General features: G+C 46.8%; 2 protein-coding genes across 5 annotated transcripts in view; one reads left to right on the top strand and one right to left on the bottom strand.

Moving 5' to 3' along the window:
* TIMP3 (TIMP metallopeptidase inhibitor 3) overlaps nucleotides 1-4305 on the top strand; it is a 57419-nt gene extending 53114 nt beyond the window's left edge. For 3 of the 4 annotated variants that reach the window (XM_032646270.1, XM_032646274.1, XM_032646271.1), the window contains one exon: nucleotides 385-4305. In XM_032646270.1, coding sequence (XP_032502161.1) covers nucleotides 385-582 — 198 coding nt within the window. In that variant the 3' untranslated portion in view covers nucleotides 583-4305. The remainder of the gene's footprint in view (nucleotides 1-384) is intronic. The other variant, XM_032646272.1, reaches the window with a different exon arrangement.
* The window catches only part of SYN3 (synapsin III), a 465532-nt gene that overhangs the window by 290997 nt on the left and 149163 nt on the right, over nucleotides 1-25372 (bottom strand). The window contains 3 exon segments of the mRNA XM_032646265.1: nucleotides 6197-6258; nucleotides 6261-6285; nucleotides 9542-9698. Coding sequence (XP_032502156.1) covers nucleotides 6197-6258; nucleotides 6261-6285; nucleotides 9542-9698 — 244 coding nt within the window.

Genomic DNA, 25372 nt, shown 5'->3' with positions numbered 1-25372 from the left:
CCTAACGACAGCTGAGAGCTCCCGCCTTTGCCTGTTACCATTTGAGAGGGAAAGCACTCCCAAATGTCTAATTCTACCACTTTCTGGCTGTGTGACCTGGGGCAAGTTACTTAACCTCTCTGAGGCTCTATTCTTTGTAAAAGGGAGATAAATCTGTTATGAGAATTAAAGAGAATAATATAGAAGCACTTAGCAGAATGTCTGGTACACAGTAGGTGCTCAATAAGTATTGGTGAGTGTTATTTATATTATTTTCACTAAGGGAGTGATGTGGCTGGGCTCCACCTGCAGTGGTCCCAAGTTCTGAATCCAGTCTCAGGCAAGCATCAGGCCTAGGTCCACCACAGCAGGCTCCACCAACCTTTGGTTGTTATCTCACTGCAGATCAAATCCTGCTACTACCTGCCTTGCTTTGTGACCTCCAAGAACGAGTGTCTCTGGACCGACATGCTCTCCAATTTTGGCTACCCTGGCTACCAGTCCAAACACTATGCCTGCATCCGGCAGAAGGGTGGCTACTGCAGCTGGTACCGAGGATGGGCCCCCCCGGACAAAAGCATCATCAATGCCACAGACCCCTGAGTGCCAGACCCTGCCCCACCTCACTTCCCTCCCTTCCCACTGAGCTTCCCTTGGACACTAACTCTTCCCAGATGATGACAATGAAATTAGTGCCTGTTTTCTTGCAAATTTAGCACTTCGAACACTTAAAGGAAAATCTATGCTGTCATATGGAGTTTATTTGGAACCATCCTCCTGGCCCACCCTTCCCTTTCTTTTTGGTTTTGACATCACCCATTTCCACCTGGAAATTTTTGGTGCCATGCCGGAAAGAATGAGGAATGTATATTCTTCTTTGTGATGATATAATCTATATTTTTTTAGGAAAACAAAAATTGAAAAACTACCCAATTTGGGTATTGTAATACCTACCCCTCTTTCTTCTTCTCCATCTCACCATCTCCCAGACCCTCCTCCCTTTGCCCTTCTCTTCCCCCTTCCCCAGTACATAAAGGACACAGACAAGGAAGCTGCTGAAAAGCCAACTGTTTCAAATCAGTCAAGGGCAGCAAGCAGATAGACTCAAGGTACGCAGAAGATCTTATACACCAAGGAGATGCTACTGCATGTCCCCACCAGACTATGTCTGTCTGTGTCTGCACGTGAGAGTGAGGGAGGGGAGGAAGAAACTGCAAGAGGGTCTGGATGATGCAGCACACACACAATTCCCCAGCCCAACGATGCTTGGGTTGACCAGATGTTTCTGAGTCTGGAGCAAGCAGCCAGGCCAGAATAACAGAACTTTCTTAGTTGGTGAAGACTTAAACATCTGCCTGAGGTCAGGAGGCAATTTGCCTGCCTTGGACAAAAGCTCAGGTGAAAGACTGAGATGAATGTCTTTCCTCTCCCCGCCTCCCACAAGATTTCCTCCTGGAAAACTCTTTAGTAGATTTGGCCAGGAGCTTGCCTTTATGTAAATTGGAGAGATACAAACACAGTACACTATCCACAGATATAGGACCAGTAGATATGGGTAGAGAATACTATTTCCAAAGTAGCATTTATCTCACCTAGGGGGATGTGTTTGCATACACATTTGCATATACCCACATGGGACATAAGCTAATTTTTTACAGGACACAGAATTCTGTTCAATGCTGTTAAATACACCAATAGTTTAATCTCTTCTATTTTGTTGTTGTTGCTTGTTTAAAGAAAATCATGACATTCCAAGTTGACCTTTTTTTTTTTCATTTAATTAAAATTTGAAATTCTGAGCACCCCTCAGCATCCCTCTAATTGGGGTCATCTGACTTCTGCCCCTCTCCTTTTTCTCCTGCTTCATGTTTGGGGCCTTCGTTTAACTGCCTTACTGGCTTGGCTCAGATGGGAGATGAGAGTGAATGTGGGTCAGGGGCCTGGGCACAGGAAGGAAAGCTGCAGTGCCCTGCCTTGGCTAGATGGCCACCTTTCCTGGGTTTGGGGACAACTTGTTCCTCTTCCTCCAGCTTACTGGTGGGTGAATGCCACCTCCTGAGGTCCTCAGCTCATAAAGTTAAAATTGGTGGTCATTGGGAAAGCCTTACTCTGCAATCAGCTGTAGGGTTTTTGTTGTGTTTTTTGAAGTAAAACTATAATATAAGTTCTCTGATTAAATAAAATTATTTTAAGTTTTAGTGTTGAAAGTGAGATGCCAAGAGTAGGTGATAATGTATATTTTACAGAATTGGGGATGGTAGGATTGTTACATTTAACATGATTGCTCTGTCTCTTTTTTCAGATTATGGGTATTTATCCTGTATTAGTATTTGTATCTTCAGTTCATTCCACTTTAGGAAACAGAGCTGCCAACTGAAACAGGAGAAAAAAAAAAAGAAGCAGACAATACATTGTAATGTCTCGCACACAAATGCAAATGCCAGGCAAGGTGTTTGGCAGGACCCCAGTGCAGGAAGGCAGTACAGGCATCCGGTTTCCTTGGGATTGATTTCATTACCTACCTTTCACCTTGTGGTTGTGACATCTGGCATACAGGAAATGGGGGTGGGGGGGCAGGCGGGGGGGGCGGTGCTTTGCTCTCTCAATGGGGCAACGTGAGCAGGAGAAGCTGAGGTCAGCAGGCCAGTGGTTTTATGGGGTGAGCCCCAGACTTGGTGTTTTAAGATTTTCTTTATTTGGACCTCAAAGTCCTATAAGGTGGAACCCCTAACCCAACCTGCACAAGTGCCCTCCCACAATTGGGCATTAGTGTGACCTCCATGAGGCATCTGGCTATTCTTGGTCCCTGGTGGGGTCATCTCCACTCACACAAGGAGGGGCTTGAGGTGAGGCCTGAGCATGAGTCACCTGAAGTCTCCCTCTGAAAAGTTGGTGGAACCACAGTCCCATCTGCCAGGCCCTGGCAAGGAAAACAGCAGGTCCTGAGCAAAGAAGGGTCCTTTGCAGAGTGATGTCAGAGGGCGGTTTTTGAGCTTTCTATAAGCTATAGCTTTGTTTATTTCACCTGTTCACTTACTGTATAATTTAAAGTCATTTATGTAGCTGAGACACTTCTGTATTTCATTCATATCGTGAACGTTTTATTTTGCTAAATCTTATGTCATGTGTAGGCTGTAATATGTGTACATTGTGTTTAAGAGGAAAAAGAAAAAAAAACAAAACCCACACGCCGCCATTTTCCTGAATCAAATTCTACAGTGGAACGGAGGGTAAATACTTCTACTGCGCAGGCAGCTAGACTGGCGAATTGGGGAAACTAGAAGGAACTAGCACTAGAGACTCCTCCAGACTCCTCCCTATCGGCATCCTAGTGGCTTTCTGGACTAGGAGGGAGGGGAGAAAAAATAGCAAGTACATTCACATCCTTGCTCTGAGGCACCTGGCCCTGGGCAGTCTGCTGGTCATTCCCATTCCCTTCTCCCTCTAGTCCGTTTGTCCACCCCATTGGGAAGCCACGATTTCTCCTAAAATCCAGGGCTGTGGGACCTGTGATTCAAGCTCTCTTGGCCTCCTCTGGCCATCTCTTCTGTCTCCCTATCCAGAAGCACCACACCCAGGCTCTCACCTTTCAGGCCAGTGCTCCATCTGGCCAGGGTAGATAATACTGGGAGACTCCTGTGCTTTAGCCTTACCCAGCCCCAGACCCTACATCATGGCAATCAAGCTACAGCCCATGAGCACCATTTTTCATACCATGGTTCTTGAGCAATTAAAAAAACAAATGACTTATTGGAACAGCTGTCTCATAGGAACTGTGGTCCCCAGGAGACAATACCCTCCCCTGCCTCTGCCCTTCATCATATGCTCAATGATCAACAATATGGATTAACCAAAAATGACACCCAAGTGTTTGGCTCCTGGCTGCCAAAGTAAAAATATCACTAAAATAGTTTTACACAAGAAAAACACTTAAATTCTGACAGCAAAAGCAAAACAAAATGGGGGAGTGTTGGGGAGACAAATATCAACAGCTTCCAAATTGGCTCTTGGGAGACACGAGGAGGGCTCATGCTCCAAGGGGAGGGGCTTCGTAAATTCTCCCATGACCCCCACCTTCCTCCTTAGCCGGTCTGCTGTCCTGAGACCCAGAAGTGATGGAGAGAAACCAACCAGAGAAAACCCTGTCTGGAAGGAATGTATTTGTTGCTAAATTTTGTAGCACTGTTTACAGTTTTCCTCCATGTTATTTATGAATTTTATATGCCGTGAATGTATATTGTCTTGTAATGTTGCATAATGTTCACTTTTTATAGTGTGCCCTTTATTCTAAACAGTAAAGTGGTTTTATTTCTATCACACACCTGATAGAGTCTCTTGTCTCCTTGTGTCCTGACTGCCATTGTAGGTTATAGGGATCACAGAGGGCCTTGGAAGCCAGGTCCTGCCTGCTTTGGCTCCTGGTCTGTGCCCACTCCCCTCCCTCCACTCACTTCTACAGCATGGACCCCCCCTGCCCCAGTCAGGTGCATTTTCAGGAGCAGCATCCTAGCTTTCCTCCTGGCTGCTAATCCAGCCCTGACCTTGCTCCCTGATTCTATGGCCAGGGTTCTCCCTAGTTCTATGGAATCTGGATCAATATCAAATTGCCTATTAGTGGTACAGGTATTCCCAGACTGCGGCCCTGACTTGGCCTTCCCTGGTGGGAAGAATCTTCCTAAGAATCTCAGCCTGGTGGAAGTGGGAGGGGGAGGCTCAAACAGCAGTCCTTGATGCCAAATGCCTGCCTGAAATTCCGAGTAGGGCTTGGCCTAGTTGGGAATGCCAGGAACTCACTACAGCCAGCCAACGCCTCCCAGAACTTACAGCTGGGCCTGTCACCCTCAATGGGCTGGGCTGGCTGCAGACCCCTCACCCAACTTTCATCCCATTGTTGACAGTGTTCCAGGGTATGGCTTTGCCCCTATTTTAAAGCTACTCTAATTTGAGCACCTATCATATGCCAAGCACAGCACCCTATACACATGATCACATTAAATCTCAACAACCCAATGAGGTAGTTCCACTGTCATCCATGGTTTTTGGCTGAGGAAGCTGAGGCTCACAGAGACCCAAGACCTAGTAAGTAGGCAGAACTGGGATTCAAACTCAGGCTGGTTTGAGGATAAACCCTGAATTTTCTCCACGGTGTGCTCATTTAGTTGGAATATGCTGGGTTGCACATGCCCTTCTTATTCCAACCAGCACATCCTGGATTCTATGACTCCTCTCACTGCATCAGATATAACGGAAAGATAATCAATGAGAAATATTTCTGCCTGGTTAGACTGTCCCCTACCTCGAGACACCTATCAGTGTCTCCAAACAGGATTGTCAAGCTCAGCAGCCTAAGTTTGGGATTCTACAAGCACAGCATCATCCTCAGCTGAGATTACTGAATACCCTATTAACTCTCTTGTTCCCCAAGACTCACATTCCTTGCAAGGCATGCATGGGGCCACGGCCCTGCATTCCTTTGACCAGTTTAACAAGACCACCAACCATGAAAGCAGGCATGTCACGGGCTATTTCCAGCTGCCCAGAACTCTTGATCCAACTTCTTCCGGCCGCAGGATGAAGAACTCTCCACCTCATCCCAAAAGATGTTCACCTTTCCCACCATCCAAATGGCAGGCTATCCCACATATTCCAAATGGTAGGCTATCCCACATATTCCAAATGGTAGGCTATCCCACATACTCTGAATTCTCTGGGAAGCTCCAACCACTTCCCAGAGACAACCTTGAGCATATTCAAAAGTTGGAATGCGAAGAGGATGCACAAGGAAACTGCCCTTTGACGATCAATGCAAACAGAATATTACTGCTTTTATTAAAATAAGAGTTGAAACCAGGTCCTGCACAGGGCTCAAGGGTTCAAGGTAACATCCAACCTTTGAAACATCTTTCACCTTTATTATCAACCTTTGGTTCCAATATGCCAGCTCAAGTTGTCCCCTGATTTGCTGAAAATTCCCAATGTCCCAAGGAATGCTGTCCATCTTTGTCATTTGCTCTACTGCCTGAAATTTTACCTGGAGACCTGACCCTTCTCCTAGGAAAGCCAGGTATTCCTATAGGATGTCACAGCTCTTCCTTAGAGCCTAGGTGGTCAGGGAGCAGCCCCTGAGCCCATCTCCTCCATTCAAATGGACTAAGTACATGGACAACTATGTTTATGCCATATCACAAAAATAAGCAGAGTAAAAAAGGGCACTCACCATTGGCTTATGGTTGGGGAAAAACGTTTGCTCCACAAGCGGGAACTTCTCAGGACCCAGGAATGGAAGATCTTAATGAGTTGAGAGAACTAGGGAAGAATACGAGAGAACACTGGTCAACCATTGTTACCCAGTATGTACCAACCCCTTCATTCCCGCCAGGTCCACTAAGTTCTGCTCAATCACATTTCATAAGCATTTACTACATTCTTAGCATTTCACACAAGCACAAGCTGCTGACCTTCATGCCATGTTCCCTGCCTGCAATGCCCTTCGTTTTTGAGAGATATTTGTGTAGTAGTTTATGGTGTAGACTCTGGGTTCAAATCCTCTACCACTTACTAGCTGTGTAACCCTGAAAGTCATTTCAGATTTCTGAGCTTCAGTTTCCTCATCTGTAAATGGAGAAAACAAGAGATTCAACCTGACAGGATTGTTGTAAGGATTAAATATACAGTGTATTAAAAGCAAGCCCTGCTCCATAGGTATACCTGAATGTTGGCTATGTTAGTAGTAAGCATTTTCTCTGCTTTTAAAAACCCCACTCATTTCCAACAGCACAAGCTGCATCCCTTCCACACTGTGCTCCCCCTGCTTCAGTACTTCCTAGTTTTGCTATGGAGATAGTTACTGTCTCCAGAGCTAGTGGATAAGCTCCTGAAAAGCAGACCTCAGACTTATAGTCTCCTCTATCACCCACCCTACTCAGCACCCTGGGAGCTCATTCTGTGCCCAGCACTGTGCCTTAATATTGGGGCAACACACTGAACACGTAGACCAGGCCTGGAGGAAAGACCGCCTGTGGGCAGATGGTTGGGATAATAATGTCTTGCTGGAGGGAAGCGAGGGGGTTATGGGACCTGGAAGAGGGACAGAGTGGGGGTGAGGATGACTCCCTGGAGCAGATGACATAAGAGAAGGAAGAGGGCATTCCAGGTGTGCAGTGAAACAACTGTGTGCTGGAGACACTCAGTGGCTGCCATGGCTGTGGCCTTGGGTGCAAGGCACAGTGAGAGAGGAGGCTGGAGAATGATCCATCACAGACCACCAGGAGCCTTAGAGGCCAGACAAAGAGCTGGGAATTCACCCAGAAGGCAAAGGGGAGCTGCTGGTGAACAAAAGCAGGGAAGAGAAAGGTAGACGCTGATCACAAAGAAGAAATATGCTGCAATGTGTGGCCTAACGTGGATGCCCAATGGCTAGAAGAGGAGCTAAGTCTTGTGCCAAACTTACTTTGGGGTAACTCAATACTAAGAGCTCACAAAGAAAGAACAGGTAACTTAGGAACTTTCGGCATCAGGCCAGGATTGGTCTGTAGATTCTTGGGCTGTAATCTGCAGCTGTGGTGCAACACGGTGTCAGTTTAGTGGGCTCGAGGGACCTCAGAAATATGGAAAATGATGGGAGGGTCCTTCATTCTACAGATAAGGAAACTTAAGTCCAGAGAAGGAGAGTAATTCCATAATCAAGCAGAAGTTTTGGATATGCCCAGCTTCACTACCTCCTACTGGCTGCATGAGCCTCAGTTTCCTCATCCGTAAAATGGAGATATTAGAAATACCTACTATCAGGGTGGTTCAAGGATTAAATATAATATGCATGTAAAGGGCTCAGAGTACAGTTAGTGCTAATAAATGGTAGTTGCTACCATGACCATGACTATGTTGGAAAACAAGGAAGGTGAACCAATACTACCTAGGACCTTTCTGGGATGTTGCAGGCCTAAAAGCTTGGTTAGGGAAGAATGAGAAGGAGACCAAAGCCTTGGTAACAGTGGTTAAAGACTATCTATATCTATTAAAATAATGCATGTATGCATTCAATAAATACTGAGTGCCAGCTCTGCAGAGACCTCATTCCTAATACTAGGGACAATAATAGTTGTTACCATTTTTTGAGTATGTACTTAATGCCACCCACCATTCTAAGTACTTTACATGTATTAACTCATAACCCTACCAGGAGGGCCCTATTTTTATCATCCTTTTACAAATATGGAAAATAAACTCAGACAGATCAAGCAAGTTGCACAACGCTAATCAGCTCGCAAGTGGAGGAGCCTGGACCTAGGCAGTCTGGCTCCAGAGCCCACGCTCTCAACCACTGCCCTACCACCAGGAGACCATGCAGAGAGATAAGAAGAGATGAGACGGCTAAGAGCTTCATAGAGCACATCCTACATACCCCCCAACCTCTACATTTCCTCTTCCCCTTCTCTGCTTTGTTTTCCCCTTGACACTTATGTCATATTAAATATTTGGCATGTCTATTAACATACTTCATGTGCCCCTGCTCACTACAATGTAAGATCTGGGGATTTTGGTCTGATTTGCTCACTGCCATGTTCCTAGAACTTAGAACAGTCCCTGGAACATAGTAGGTGCTCTGTTTGTTGCATGAATAGATTAGTTCAAGTAGGGGAGCTGGATAATACAGATGAATGAATAAACATATCATTCTAGGTGGAGATAAGTATTTGGGGAAAAAATAAAGCAGGGTAAGAAATTTGAGAGTATTTGGGGAGTGATGGGGTGATATTTTAGGAAAAGTCTCTCTTACAGGTAACATTTGGATGGAAAGGCATATCAAATGAATGAATATGAAACTAATGAATAAAAGTAGGAGAGGAATCGAGCATTAGGGACTGAAGAGAGATGACTTCAAGTTTGGGTTTCACCCCTCCCTGGCTCCATGACCCTGGGGAGTTCCTTAACAGCCCTAAAGCTGATCTTCCTCCTCTGTAAAATAGAGTAAGGATGCTCAATTCACATGATAGCAATAGCGTGAGCACCAGGCAGCACAGATTTCTAGTATATAGTAAGTGCTCAATAAACAGTGCTGACCTTTAAACAAAAATGATGACATGCTCAAATATTAATAAGAGCAGTAGGGTACCCCCTCTTACCACTAATATTATTATAACATAACACTGTATAATATGCTATATAATATCATTAGGTAATAACTACAAGAAGGAGTTTGGGATCTAAGTTGTTTATTCAGTTGCTTTAAAAAGACTCCTTTTAGGGCTTCCCTGGTGGCACAGTGGTTGAGAGTCCGCCTGCCGATGCAGGGGACACAGGTTCGTGTCCCAGTCCAGGAAGATCCCACATACCTTGGAGCGGCTAGACCCATGAGCCATGGCCGCTGAGCCTGCGCATCCGGAGCCTGTGCTCCGCAACGGGAGAGGCCACAACAGTGAGAGGCCCGCATACCGCAAAAAAAAAAAAAAAAAAAGACTCCTTTTATTACTGGGCCTCCATGCTGGGGAATGGGTTCACTTCAGGGCTGGGAGGCCAGCCACACCTCCCCCTTCATTCCGGGTCAGCCTGGCCCAGCACCTACCACCCAGGGCTTGCTGCAGAAGTTGTAGACGGAGTAGAGGGAGTTGATGGCAGGCAGCCCTCCATACTGGAGGCCGATGACCAGGCTGCGGTAGTCTTCGCCCAGGGCCATGCTGTAGGCATGCTGGCGGACAAGGATGAAGTCCGGCTTGAAGGATCTGCCAAGAGAGGGGCCGGCAGCAGTGTTACATACCTTGCATTGATGGAACAATCAGGGCAACAAGCCACAGCCTGCTGGGGATAGCGCCTCAGTTCAGAATGGAGATGGGGTGTGGGAGTATGGATGAGGAAGCTCAGATGCAAACACACAGCAACTGAAAAGTAAAAGGACTGAAAACAATTCATACTTTCTTCTATTCCTTTTTAAGGTTGTTTTCTAAATTTTCTATATTGAACAACTATTTCATTTGCAATTGGAAAAAAATGTATCAAACAATTCAGTGAATATACTGTGATTTTACTAGGCACTACGGTGGATGCACATGTTACTGAGTCGTCACAACTGCCCTGGGATGTGGGTATTGCTGCCATCAACTCCATCTTACAGATGAGCACCCTGAGGCTCAGGAAGATCAGGTCACTTCCTCAAAAAGACACACTGCAGGTAAGTGGCAGGGCCAGGTCTGTGTAGCCTCACAACTCTGGATCTCAGCGATGGTACAACATGGTTTTCTTCTCGTGTATCTCCAACGGTGTCTTGTCCCTTTCAAGTAACAACCTCTGGAAAGCAGCAAGAGTACTGATGTGATGGCCAAGAACATGCCAGGCTCTTTGCCGGGTCTCTCCGGAAATAAGATCCTGATTAATGCTCACAAGCAAACCTGGGCAAGGTTGGGACTATTTCTCCACCTTACAGATAAGAACTGCAGGTCAGAGAAGTTGTGAACTTCCCCAAGTCACAAAGCTTGGAAGCAGGAGAGCCACGTTTGACCTCAGGTCATCTGGCTCCAAGTCCACATGCTCTTCCCTTCATCACACGGCTCCAGGTGGATTCACATGTTGTTTTATTCACACTGCCAAGGATCCACCTGTTTCTGGATTCCTCATTTCTAAGTCACACGAGAAAATCAGACTCACGGTAGGTAGGTGGTTTACACTTAAAATGGTGTGATCCATCTGGCTCATCTGGAGTCAGACACTTCTCTTCAAATAAACTTTAGTTCTTTAAAATAATTCAAATATAAATTAAAATGACTCTCAAAAGGAAAAGACTTGCCCCCAGGGAAGACACTTTTTGAATCACTCTGAGCTTGGGCCTTATGGGGCTTGCCCTCAGGGGCTGGCACCCAGGAGCAGGCGCGTAACAAGGATGTGTTGAAGGAATGAATGATGTACATAAACATCACCTCCTGTTCCCAAAGGAAAGGGCAAGGGTCTCCCCGGCTAAGTTGTAACTCGTCCTGAGGGCGGCCACATGGACGGTGACATCTGGGTGTGGGTGGCATTTGCTCACGGAAGCAGTCAGTGATGTCACTGTGGTTAGGGTTGGCGTTGGGCTAGAAGCTTGAGACCTGCTATGCCTACAGTCCTGTTACATTCTTAGAGGTGAACCAGTTCCACCAGTGCATTTTACAGATGCGGAAACTGAGCCCTGTCGCTGGGCAGTGGCATGTGCCGGGTCACTCAGGAAAACCGTGGCACAGCAGGAGGTCGCACCCACTTCCCTGCTTTCCTTCTGCTCTCTGCCCTCCACTTTGCAGTGTCTTACAGCAACAGAGATGGAAGGCGGGATGAAGGGGTGTGTGTGTCTCTCACAGGAATCTGAGGACCAAAGGGAGCACTGACTTGTAAGACAACCATTTTCTACATTTATCTGATTTTTAAAATAATATATGTTCATTGTAGAAAAAAAGAAAAAACACCCTTGGAAAACACAAAGAATTAAACAAAATTACCTGTAATTCTCAACTCAGAGAAAATTCTAATAACCTTTCTATGTGTTTCCTTATATGTACATTATGATCCACTAACCTATTTTCATATATATAATGTGCATTCACACTCATAATTGACTTCCTGCTTTCTGTTAATTATGATTTTGCTATTTTCCACATATTGCAGTATATTTTCCCTACCAAAATATCTTCAAAAATATCATTTCTAATGGCTACCTAATAATAGTGCACCGAATGGATATACCATATTAAGCCAACCAATCATCTATTATTATCAAGTAGCCTCTTTCCAATATTTCACACATGCACATCTTTGCACACAAATCAACCTCTTCATTTAAAACTATTTCCTTAAGATAGAGTCTGTGAAGTGGGATCATTGGGTTAAAGGGTATGAACTTTTTTAAAGGTACTCCAAAGAGTACCCCTTTTTAAAGGCGCACAGCACCATGGCACCTGACAGCAAACTCCTCACCGCAGGCTTACCAGCACAGCGGTCTTTAAAAAATACATTTTTCAATTTATAAACCATTTCCCCCAAAAGATACTCTGCACCCCACTGCTGTTTTAGTTCTCATTTTTCTGATTTTAGTAAGATCGAGTACTTTTATTAACCATATGCATTTTCTTTTCTGTATAAGTTTGCTCACATTTTTCCCCATTAAAAAAGAAATGGGGCCTCCCTGTTTCCTCATTGATGTGAGCTCTGTGTTAGGGAGGCTGCCCTTCATCTGTCACACTCAGTAATGTTTTTACTAGTTGCTTGCCTTTTTTTTTATGGCTGTGAATCTTAAGAAAATATGGAAACACATTTTCCATTCCCCCTGAGTCTTTTCCTTTTGATTTCTCTCTCTGCTTTGATGCTCCGAGGGTCCTCCGGGGCCCCAGTTCCGACAGCACGATGCCCCCTCTTCCTGGCAGTGCAGTTTCCCTCACAGACAATGGTGCTAGCACACTTGGTGCCTCACTAGGGCAACTTCACTCTGCTCCAGGAGGAAATAAAGTCTTGTGCTGGGCAGCCTCCTAGTTTTTCACTGTTTGTGGAGAACTCATAAGAAGAACACAGCCTGGGGGTGGGGGTGGGGGAATCTGGCCATCTAGAAAAAGGAGGTGCCCTTCCCAGACCACCTTCCAAGAAGAGTATCCGATGGCCTGTCTTGGGATACTCTGACCCCAGCCCCAGGTATTATGGTGCTGTCTTTCCAGGCTGTCTAGAGCTCACCTCTAAATCAGATCTTTCTTACTCTTTGAAATAAAGTAGTGGCCACCTCCTAGTTGTCTTCCAGGATTTGGGAATCTACCTCAAGCTTCCATATTCCAAGTGCTCTTTTAAAATTATACATCAACTCCATGCTCGAAACCCTCAGAAGTCTTCCCTCTTTCTGATGACAGATCCTCACCTCCTTCCCATGGCTACAAGGTCCCTGCCCACCTCTCCATCCTCATTTCTACTTTATCCCCTCCCTCACCTCCACCCAAACCACCCTGACAACGGCTCCTCCCTCTAATTCTCAACCTGGATGCTCTTCTCCCAAATTGCTCGTGGGTGCCTCCTTCTTATCATTCATTGGCTCAAATTCATTTCCTGAAAGACACCTGTCCTGTTCGCTCTATTGAAATTTTCCCCAACCCTCATATTGCCCTATTTTCTTTTCTTCACACCTCTTATGACAATTGTATTTCTCCTGTTTATATGTTAAGTTGTTTATTGTCTGTCTCTCCCCTCTAAAGATGTCAGCTCAATGAGAACAGGGGACCTGCCCATCTTGGACAAAACAGGCCTTATAAATATTTTTAAATGAACGATGAAGTTAATGAATTCATGTACACAGGAAAGAATGAGTGAACACAAAGTCGAAAAAGGAGTGACCTCTTTCCTTGTGGCCCTAGAGAAGAGAATTAGGGTTGATGGCCAAAGCAGCCAGGAGATAACATGTGGCCCCTAATAACCAGGGGGCTGCCTTACAAGGTAATGAGTCCTGTGTTCCTAGAGGAATATTAGCATCACCAAGAAGGTTTTAACCCCAGAGAATGAAAGTCAGACCCCATGACTGCTTAAGATTCTCAGATACAATATGTGAGAAATAAACACTCTCCATGTGTAATGTATCACTGCAAACCAGGCATGTGTCACAGTTCAAATTTTGCCATTGGCTGATGCACAGAATGCACAGTGTCCTTCCAGACAGCCTGGGATACAAGGGATTTGCATGGAAAGCAGAAAAGTTAGCGACTCCGGCACTTAGTTCCTCCCTCCATACCCAGCACCCAAGGTTCTCTATCCAGTCAGGGAACAGCCACATCCTGCATGTCACCCCAACACCCAAGGATGTGGTCAGTAGCTTCTGGGCTTGACAGCAGACCAAGCATCCCTGTAGAGGCTGAGATCCTGAGATGACTGGGACACAATCCCTGCTTTCATGAAACTCACAGTCCTAGAGGAGCTGGGTGCAAAGCTAAAAGATAAGGATTTGCTAAAAGAACAAAAGAAAAATTGAGTGAGTGAAATAACAGAGGCATGTATGAAACACTAAGGTGGCTCTCTGTCTGGGGAGGGTGTGGACGAGTGTGTGCTGGCTGGGTCATGGAAGAAAAGTAGGGGTTTGTCAGGTGGACTGGGTTTTAAAGGTTTCCAGGTAGAGGGAATGGCACCTGCAACTGCATGAACGAACCCCTGAAGTGGGGGGTGTAATGGACTGTGCTGGTTTTGTTTTAGCTTCTCAGTAGCCTTCTTTTTGGGGGGAAACAGACTCCGTGATAAAGTCCTCTCCAAACAGAGAACCACATTTCCCTGGGCATTAACTGGTCTAAGGATTGTGTTGCTGATGTAAAATGGGCCCGTCGCAATTCTCTTCTGAGGGGCCAGCTAAGCTGGAGTGACGTCATGTGGGGCTGATGAACACCGTTTTCCTGCTCCATGGAGGGATCCCACCTGTACCAGAAGTGCCACTAGGAACAACACAAGGAGGGAGACAAAAGCCTGCCTGCATCACTTAGCCCCTGGATCCTGACACCAGAGCCATCTTTATCTTCTGAGTTATGTGAGCTATTAAGTTGTCTCTTTTGCCTATACTAGTTTGAATTGGTTCTGGCGCTTCCCATCACTATTGCTCTGGCTGACACTGGGAAGAAGTGGCAAAGTTTGCAATTGGTTGCACGGTTGGACTATGAGGTCTGATAAGGTGGTGGCAAGACATGAGGCTATAGGTAGAAAAATTCCCAACAACTCTCATGACCCCCTCCTGCTCTTCTGTCTCCACAGACCCACTGGGCCCACACCCTGTGTCTGTCATGCCTGAGCAAGAAGACCTCCTTCAGTCCCAAACAAGTTGGCACATCCTGGCTGGAGGCTGTACTTGGGTTTTCCTGTTATTTAGACTTAATATGAGCTATATTATTTGGGTTTCTGATCCCAGGTCTTTCTCAAAAGTGGCAGTCGACACTGGAGAGGAAATCAAAGACAACATATAATTAAATGGTAGAGTTGGGACAGGTGACGCATTGCTTGGAGATTATTAGGTGATCCAGGCAGCGTCAAGAGGTAGGGGGCCAAAGGCTGAGTGACTTTTAACCACTGGAGAAGTGTAATAATTCCCTCAATATGCAGAAGCCTGCGGTGGCAAGAAAACATTTTTGGCTGGGCTTTGCCTGGGACCTAAGCTAATAAGCAGAAGCCTCATTATTCTCAGCCACTTGACTACTATTTGGTAACAGTCCCCTGTTCCCGGGAGAGCCAGGCTGACTAAGGGTGACAATGTTGCTAATTTTGGTCACATGTTTACCCATCACACTCAGACCTAACCCCAGCCACACCTGGGAAGGCTCTGGACTTCCTGACATCTGAGTCCACCAGCAGAGACTTCGGGTGTCCTTGTAACTTCTCCACATTTCTCACAATCCTTCCCCATTCCCCTCCCCCTCTGAAAATTCAACCTCAGGTACCAAATCTGTGGGAAGGAGACCAAGAGAACTGAGGAAGCCCGCAAAAACAGGTGTCCTGAGGAAAAGGGGAGGGGGAATGGCCACACTCCTGAAGGCTTAGGGACCATAACCTCCAGCAAGGACAGAACAGAGGAGATGTGCACACTTGGCAAACGGAGGGCTTTGAGTGGGCGATGTGGAAGGACTTTGGGAATTAGCGATGCTTCCCGCCAGTCTGAGGACTGCAACAAATTAGTCCAGGCCGAAAAGAAAGTAGGTGGCAGCCAACCAGGAATCTGGCGAGAAGCAGACAACAGGATGCTGCAGTGAGGTCTGTGGGGCCCGCACAGCAGCTGCCAGCTGCACGGCGGGATGACGGTGGGGAAGGGGCCCGGCAGGGTTTATGAACAGCCAGGCTCTCTGATGAATCCTGGGGCTCTCTTTGTAAACTACTAGGAGGTTAATAAAACACAGACACGAGTTGCTGGAGGAAGTAGGCTTCCCTGTCTCCCTTCTCAGCCTCAGAATCTCTGTCTCTTTACCCTAGTCTCTTCCTTCCTTTTCATTTCAGAGAAGGAGTCCTTGCTGCTCCATCCTCCTCCTCCATCACCCTGGGGATCCCACATGTTATGGGTTGAATTGTGTCCCCCCCCCCAAAAGATACATTGAAGTCCTGAGCCCCATTACGTGTGTGTGTGTGTGTGTGTGTGTGTGTGTGTGTGTGTGTGTGTATGACCTTAATTGGAAATAGGTGTTTGCAGATTTAATCAAGTTAAGGTGAGTCATACTGGAGTAGGGCAGGCCCTAATCCAATGACTGGAATCTTTATAAGAGGTAAATCTGGACACAGACACAGAGAGGAAGAGGAAAATGCCATGTGATGAAGGAGCCAAAGGTTGGAGTGATGTGTCTACATGTCAAGGAACATCAGGGATTACTGGCAACCAAGAGAAGCCAGGAAGAGACAGGGATGGATCCTCACCTAGATCCTTGAGAGGGAGCATGGCCCTGCTGACACCTTGATCTCAGACTTCCAGCCTCCAGAACCGTGAGAGAATACATTTCTGTTGTGTACGTCGCCCAGCCTCTGGTACTTAGCTACTACAGCAGCCTCAGGAAACGAATACTCTGCACAACCACAATATTTCCTCTTTCTAGCAGCTTCCTGGCTTTCTTTGTTCTTGTGTGTATCCATCCACAGCCCCCCCACCACTTCCCAAAACAACAACCCCGACTCCAACAATAAGAAAACCTGCGCTTCAAAGGTTGAAAATGAATGACAGTAATGTTCATATTTACGTAAAAGAGTTAACAAATCAACAAAAAGAATAATGCATGGAGATCTGTTTGGAAGGATGTTCACCACAAATGCTAAGCTGGCTATCTCTATAGGGTGGGATGGAAAATGGGGGTTTTTACATTCTTCTTCAGACTTTTTGGTACCATCTGCATTTAAAAAAAAGAGCACAAAGCATTTTTACAACTAGGAAAAAACAATGAGGTTTATCTTCATTTTGGAAAAAAGCGATAAATCTAACAATGATGTAACATCATGGAAAACGCTTATAGGACAATTTCATGTGACATAAAACAATAGAAAAGAAAATCTGTGTAATGACTAAAGCACTGTAAAAATGATAGGCCTGGAAGGGGAGCGGGAACATTGTTAATTTGTTAAGGTGGTGAGGCTGCAGGTGATTTCTTTCGTTTTGAAAATTTCCTTTTTTGTTATCATGTGGTTTGGGCAATAACCAGAACTTCTGATTGGCATAAATAAATAACTGAATGTAAAACAACCCCCTTCACTTGGCCTGGCAGCCATAACTAGCCATTCCCCCACTTCCTCCAGTTGCTACTGTCTGTGCCTGCTAGCCCCAATTCCCACATACCCATCTCCATCACCCTCTGCATCTGGCTGCCATTCCCCTTTCCACCCTAGTGAAATCACACTGAGATCAATCTGAAACGCCAAACTCCAGGATCAAATGGACTCTGCTATGCCCTCAATTTCCTTGATTTCTAATAACAGCTAATGTACAATGAGCCTCTATTCTAAGCCCTCTGCATATCTTCTATCAGTTAAGCAGCTGTTATTTTCATCCCCATTTTCCAGATAAGGAAACTGAGGCACAGAGTGGTTATGGAACTTGCCGAGGTTACACAGCCATTGTTGGTGGAACCACAAGTCAAACCTGGAAGCTGTTGGCTCTAGAGAAGGGTTTCTCACTCTTTGCACTATTGACCTTTGGACCTGGATAATTCTTCCTTGTGGGGGCTGTCCTGTGCATTGTAGGGTGAGGCACATCCCTGGCCTCCACCCAACAGATGCAGTAGCACCTCCATGCCCAGCTGTGACAACTAAAAATGTCTCTAGACATTGCCAAGAGTCCTCTGGGGGGCAAATTCACCCTGGTCCTCGTGGCCTCTGTAGCATGATCCTCATCGTCCCTGCCCTAAAGACACTCTCCCCTTGCTTCCCAGCTGCTTCCTCCCGGCTCCTCACTGTGTCTTCTCCCCCACTGTGGCTCTTCTCCAAGGCCCAGTGTTGGTTCCCTGCCCCATGAAATCGCCTCCATTCAGTGGGTTCACCCACCTTGTCCTCACAGGCAATAGTGGAACAGAGCACGTCCTCTGCACCAGGAGTCATTTTTAGGCTTTTAATTACGTTAATCTTTAATCCTTACAATGACCCTACAGGAGGGAGATTATCAATAGCCTTATTTTTCAAGAAACTAAGGCACCAATAATCCATAAAAATATCGAATCGCTATGTTGTATACCTAAAACTAATATAATATTGTAAGTCAACTATACTTCAACTGAAAATAAATAAAAATAAAGTAAATAATAAATTTAAAAAAAGAAACTAAGGCACCGAGAGATTAAGCACAACAAAAACAAGGTCCACATGAGACCTGAGTGCTTCAAAGCTGATGTACATAGCCAGTGTGCTACCAGCACCATCCTTATCACCTCAGATTTACTGTGCCTGGACCCTAAGTCATCAGTCTCCCCCAGTGTGGATCTCCTGACTTCTGTTAAGGCACCTCCCATGCCCCCAGGAACCCAGGATCTGTCACCCTGAAGTCATCTGCGATTCTTCTCTCTGAGCCCCTATGTAGGGAGCTGACTTCCCGCTCCAGAAGTGTATAGGGTTTCCCCCTACACTCCCACTCCCCACTCTCACTCTGGTTTTCCCTCCTATTGCCTCATGCCCAGGACGTCTCAGCACACCCTTAGCTCCTAAGCCCTGGTCACAAACCCCTCCTCTTGCTCCTCTGCAGCACAGAATCCAGACTGCTGAGTGCTGAGTGTGATGTGACCCCCCTGCCTCTGTCCCCGGATTCCCAAGCTAAATGCCAACAGGGCCCAAGCAGGTAACATCAGGCTAGGGGAGCGGCCAGTCTTTTCTAGCAGTGTCCTTGGTGGTCTTCTTCTAACACATATTCTCTTTGTTTCCAAATTAAACACGGGAATATTCTTCATTTCCACAATGTTCTCTCCAACCTTTTTTAGGAGCAGGCACGTCCCCTACTCTACCTTTCATTTTCCCACTTTTGATAACAACTTGAGCGCTAGAAACATTTTGTCTTCCTGTAGGAGAGCACAGCCTCTATGACAGACGGCAGCTAATGCAGGCCTCTGTGGAGAGCTAGGAGAAGTGGGGACTGGTGAAATGGAAAACAGCCTAAGCTCTAGACGTTACGGCCTCCTAGGAACGAGGTCCCAGGTAGCCCTAGTGCCTTTCTAAAGAAGCCCAAATCTGGATATTTATAAGAAATTCTCAGTTACTTAAATGCTGATGGCTCATTCAAAAATTTCTAAAACTCACCATGCACCAAAAATAAATAAAGCAGGACTGCTATGGGAAAAACTCCAATGAAACTCAAGGCTACACCTATAGAAGGCAATTGTGACCAACTCCAGCATATGGTGGCCACATGGAAATACTTGGTCCAGTCTTACCAAATCCTCTGATTTTCAAATGTAGCTAGAAACCTGCCTTTTATATGAAATCTTTTTGTGTGAAATCTCTCCTTTTAAAAAAATATGGGACCACATTGTGTGTACAAACCAAAATTATCTGGACGGGGGGATGTGGTCTGAAAGCGGGCAGTGCATGTTCTCCAACTTAGAGGGGGAAGGTCCCTCTCCCGCCGCCACCCTCGTCTACATCCCACTCCTGCGCTAATCTTGAAATCCTGCTTCCCTCCTGCCACTCTGCTGTTCAAAATCCTCCAGCAGCCTCACTGCCTACAGGTGGGAGTTCATACTTCTTCCTCTGGGGCTCAGTGCTCCCCAGAATGTGGCCTGGGCCTCCTCTTAGCTCCGACACCTCTGTGCTCCTAGGACGACCTTCTGCCCAGGTCCATGGTCCTGCTGACCCCACGCTCATCTTCCATCCATTCATACTGCACTCTGTCCACACCACTCCCCATGCTTAGGAAACTGCCCTTCAAAAATTCCAACTCAAATCCCACTTCCTCACAATTTCTTCCCATCCTCCATTCCTGTCACCTTCAGGGTGTCTGGCTCATGTGGAAATTCCTCACACAGCATCTCCTGACAGCTCACGAGTTGTGGTCTCCTACTTAACTTTTCACCTGTCCAAGGGTGCCTCCATCTGGGGGCAGGGTTCTTGCCTTGCCTCTCAAGTCTCCTCTCCACGTTGCCCAGAGACATTTTCGTAGGACACACACCTGAGCGTGTTGCTCTCCTGGTTTTGGAGGCTGCCCACTGTGTACAGATTGAAGCCCAATTGCTATAGCATGACACAGAGAATCCTGAGTCTGGTTTGATTTTAAAAGATCTAATTCTCCAGTTCCACTGTGGTCATCTATGGTCAAACAGATGATATGCATCCTATACTTCAGCCACACAGGACTCCAACTATACCCAGAAGCCACGATCTGTCTCACCTTTTAACTCTATACATACTTGGGAAAATGTAAAGGACAGCAGGCTATTCAGAGAGAGCATTGTGGAAATTAAGAATATTCCTACGTATTTAATATGGTAAAAAGTGAGCCCAGGAATGCTCTTGCTCATCTACCTGCTCTTACTGGTCTTTCAAGGCTCACTCTTTTTTTTTTTTTTGTGGTACACGGGCCTCTCACTGCTGTGGCCCCTCCCACCGCGGAGCACATGCTCCGGACACGCAGGCTCGGCGGCCATGGCTCACAGGCCCAGCCGCTCCGCAGCATGTGGGACCTTCCCGCACCGGGGCATGAACCCGCGTCCCCTGCATCGGCAGGCGGACTCTCAACCACTGCGCCACCAGGCAAGCCCTCAAAGCTCACTCTTAATCAGTCATTCCCTGTAAAATGGGCTGGTATTACTTACTTCCTGGGATGAAAGTTAACCAACACACACACACACACACACACACACACACACACACACTTTGAAAACAGTGACGGTCTCTGAACAACCAGGGGCTGTTGCATATCTGTGTATACCACGCCCCTGACTGCCTGGCAGGTGTCCAATACTAGTAGGTGCTCAGGACATGCATGTGGAAATGGAGTGTGCTCTGACTTCCCTTCCCAGGGTCCTGGCCCATGAAAAGTCAGCAGCACTTCAACAACTAGCAGGGACGAAGGACCCCAAGACAGCAAAAGAGCATGAGGAGCGGTGGGCAAAGCATGGCACAGTCTAGTCCCAGTTCTGCCCCTGACTTGCCGTGGGTCTCTGACACTGCTGCTTCTCCTCTCTGGGCCTCAGTTTTCTCACTGGTAAAAGGACAGTTGGGCTAAGTGACCTCCAAGGGCCCTTCCTAGGGTAACTGCTTCCAGTTGCAGCCTTAGAACCAAGGCTTTCATCACCAACCTCTCTATCGTATCTGTCCGAGTTCCCTTGTGACATTCTGTCATGTAGCAGTAGTTTATAAGAATCACGATCACTGACTATTGGGTACTTGCTGAGTGCCAGGCACCCACAAGGGGCTTTTCAAGCCTTATCTTATCGAATCCTCACATAAAGCCCCTATGAAGTGGGTCATTGTCTTGTGAGTCCCCTAAAAGAGATGCCCAAAACAGGCTTCCAAAGCCTATGATTCATGGAGGGAGGGTGTGCTCTTGAGGAAAAGCTGTAAGAGAAACAGGACAGGAAGGTGAAGGGGCTGAGGATGGATGTAGCTGTGAGTAAGCTCTAGCCTTGGCTTGATCTATAGAAATTTCTGGAGCATAAATAGTCCCATGGAGTTGTCCCATCTTGAGGAAAGAGAACTGGGCTTTTGTGTCCCCAGTATCAGTCAGTTACCAGCTCCCCTGATGGGAGGGGGAATGGCGGCCAAAGGAGATAGCCTTTCGGCCGTCTCAGGGATGCTGTTACCATAAGCCAAAGGCTCTGGAGAAGTCCAGAGGTATAGCCATTACCACAGCACTCACAGTGCTGGGGATGGCTGCACTGGCTGGCAACGGGGGTCTGAGCAGAGAACCACAGCATCTATACAACGCTATTATTAGCCCATTTGGCAAATGGGAAAAACCGAGACCAGGAGTGGTTAAACATGCTCTCTGGGTCGCAGAACTATAGAGCTCTGTACCATTAAGTACAAATCACATCTCCCATAAGCAGTCCCCACCCCTGTGGAGCAGGACTCATGGGCCTCTGTTTTCCCAGCACCCAGAACAGTTACTGCATCCAAAGGGTGCTGAGGTGTACCTGGAATAGCTGGGTTTGTGAGGTGCAGCTCGCCATGGCTGTGAGGTCTCAGGGTACCATGTGTCTGTGAGGCAGGGAGGTTAGCCCTCACCCCACGCGGGGGCCAGGGGAGCGTCCTGCTCTCTGACAGCTGCCTGGGCTCCAAGCCCTGTCAGCAGCCTGCTCCACGCTGGGGCGGGCCTCCTGCCAGGCTGCCACTGCGGGAAGGGGAACATTATTCATCAGGGAGATAAGGCAGCTGATGAGAGATGGGCCTCAGAGCAGCTGTTTCTCACCAGTGGCTGGAGCGGATTCTAGAGAAGTGGAGGGGAGGGCAAGATGGGGGAAGCCCATTTTGAGATAAAAAATGATGGTACTGCTGGGGGGTGATGGGAGAGCACATTTCCAACTGAGACTGGGTGCTAGTATACACTTATATCCAAGGCCTTTCCCACAAATATTTGTGCCTGACGAACCACACGTGTGCCTCTGTCAGATTAACTATTGAACAAATCAGGGGGTTCTCTCATCAGCTCACTCAGCAAGAAGTATCCACCTGGAGGGGTGCATAGTTCCCAGAAAGACGTCTTCCCCAAGCTTACAGTCCACTGAAATAGACTTGGGGCTAAGGGAGACTGAGTGCTCCTGGCTGGGCTACAGCCCTGCCTCCAGGGCACTCAAGCAGCAATGACTTCAGGGGCCCTAAGCCCCCTTCCTGCAGCTCCCCTGGGACTCTCCTCTCAAAGCTAGCCCCTACAGGGTGGAATTCTCCCGACTGAGGAGCAAGTGTGGGTGAGGTTTCTTTATCTTTTTTTGTTTGTTGGTTTCTTTTTTGAAAGGAGCCATTAAAAAGGGCCCCAAGGGTTTCCTGGGAGAGAGGAGAGAGTTGGGCATCTGCAGTGGGAAACGGGCTCCTGAGGGTCTTCGCTGACGCACCAGGCCACCCCTCCCACCTCCTCCCCTGAGCGGCTGTCACCTTCCTTTCTGACCACACTGGAGGGTTTCCTCAGAAGTCAGGCTCTCCCCTGTCCCATGTCCTGCAGTGCACCTTCCCACCTTGGCCTCCTGGCTAACCTTTCCTTTTCCTTAGCAGGCAGAACAGGGAGGTGTGCATACAGGGGTCTTTAAGAGCATCTGTGATATTACACTTTTCTTTATAAACTAAAACAAATGCTGCAGAATGTTGATTTGACAAGCAGGGTCATGAGCACACGAATAACAACAGGTAATGTTTATTAAGCACATGGTGCCTGTGAGGAAATTTTGCCTTTTAAAGAGCTTTACCTTAATTAATCCCGACAATTACCTTTAGAGGCAGGTGTTTTTTTTAAAAAACTTTTAATTTTATATTGGAGTATAGCCGATGAACAATGTTGTGATAGTTTCAGGGGCACAGCAAAGGGACTCAGCCATACATTTACGTGTACCCATTCTCCCCCAGACTCCCCTCCCACCCAGGCTGCCACATAACATGGAGCAGAGTTCCCTGTGCTCTACAGTACATCCTTGTTGGTTACCCATTTTACATAGAGCAGTGTGTAAGTTGTTTTTTCCTAATAAGACAGAGGCACAGAGAGGTTAAGTCACCTCTCCAATGTCCTACTGTGGAGCCAGGGAGCCTGGCCCCTCACCACCTCAGTGTATGGGTGTTTGTTATACTATTCTCTGAACTGCTCCTGTGCTTGAAACAGTTTAGATCTGTTTTCTTTAAAGATTTGAAGTAAGTATGGCAAAATGTTAGTATCTGTTAAATTGGTGTGTTCAGCTCTGGTTAAAATTATTCCAAACTTTAAAAAATATATACGAATATTTCAAAAGAAAAAAGGCCTCAGTGTTGTTCCTTCTGGAGCCCCCTCCTCACTCCCTCCTCAAAGCTCTTATATTTCTGTGCTACTCTCCATTCTGACTCTTATCACAGCACATCCTAGCTGTTGATTTACTTCTCATTTCTCCTTCTAGGCTGTGAACTACACCAGGGATGATGCTGGATTTATATCTGCATTTCCAGGGCCTGGCCTATTGCAAGGAATCTAGATGCTCAATAAAATCATTAAACTAATGAAGCTACTCCGGGGGCTCCCATGGGTGAGGACTGAAGTGCTGATGGAAGAGAGGCTGCAGGGGGTGGAGGGACAACTGTGGGCCCTGCCGTCCCTGCTGGAGACATATGGCAACAATTTTAGGATGATCACCCAGTCAGGGTTTCCAGCATAAATGCTTCCAGCTGCACCTTCCACTGTGCACAGGAACTTCTTAAGACAGGATTTTGGCTGCTTCCAGCTCAGCTCACAGGCCTAATCTGAGAAGTGGAGGGCAGCTTTCAAGGAAGTCATCTGGGTTTTACCCATTGTGTCTCCATCTGTGACCCTTTGCTGGTTTGATGGTTGTCGTGAATCCTCTGCAATGTGGCTTTTTTACTCTAGCTTAGGGGTTCTCAATCTTGGCTGCACCCTGAATCACCTGGGGAGCTCTCAAAACTATTCACACCTACTCCTTCCCCTCTTCTCTCATCCCCAGATATTTTGATATGATTGGCCCCAGGCTGGGGATTTTTAGAAGCTCTCCAGGTAACTGTAACAGGACAGCCAAGGCTGAGAATTCCTGTTAGGCGCTCTTTGCTAAAAAGACAGCTGCCACCAGGTGAACTGTGATGACTTCTTCATCAAGAGACATTACTGAGCATCTATTATGTGAAAGGCATTGAGGAAGGAAGGAGTTTGAGATCTCTGGCCCACGGAGCAGCTGTGTCGAGGGGAGGAATTACTTAGCCGGTTTCAGCATGCACAGATCGCACAGCCAGCCTGGGAATGGTAGGGTGCTGGTACCCACTAAGCCCATGTGGGGCATCACTGATTGATCACAGGGTAATTTCCTGCTGAGTCCATAGTGGTGGTCAATAAATACCTGTTGGACAAGAAAGCAAGGTGGGAACTACATATACAATACTTAGGTAGCTTTCCTCAAGGTTCAGCTGGCATGGAATTACTACTTCCCTTGCTGGGTGGGACTTCACATATACTCACACCAGCTAAGGAACACATCAACACGTAAAACTAGGTCTGGCTGAAACTGGGCAACATTTCTAAGAATTTAAGTATACTTCTAACAAATGTCTAACACTGCTGATGCATGGACTACTCTTTGGGGACCACTGGTTAAGGCCCACACCGGCTAAGCACACGTAACTCATTTAATCCTTTCAATAACCCCAGAAGTCAATTAGTAGATTGTTGAGGACATGGACTTTGGCCCCAGCCCTGGTTCTACCATTTAACAGCTGTATGATCCTGGAATACTAGTTAAAACTCCTGTGCCTCAGTCTGCCCATCTATAAAAAAAGAGGATAGGGCTTCCCTGGTGGCGCAGTGGTT

This window comes from Phocoena sinus, chromosome 10, assembly GCF_008692025.1.
Source record: "Phocoena sinus isolate mPhoSin1 chromosome 10, mPhoSin1.pri, whole genome shotgun sequence".
NCBI lineage: Eukaryota > Metazoa > Chordata > Mammalia > Artiodactyla > Phocoenidae > Phocoena > Phocoena sinus.
This window is presented reverse-complemented; position numbering and strand designations above follow the sequence as displayed.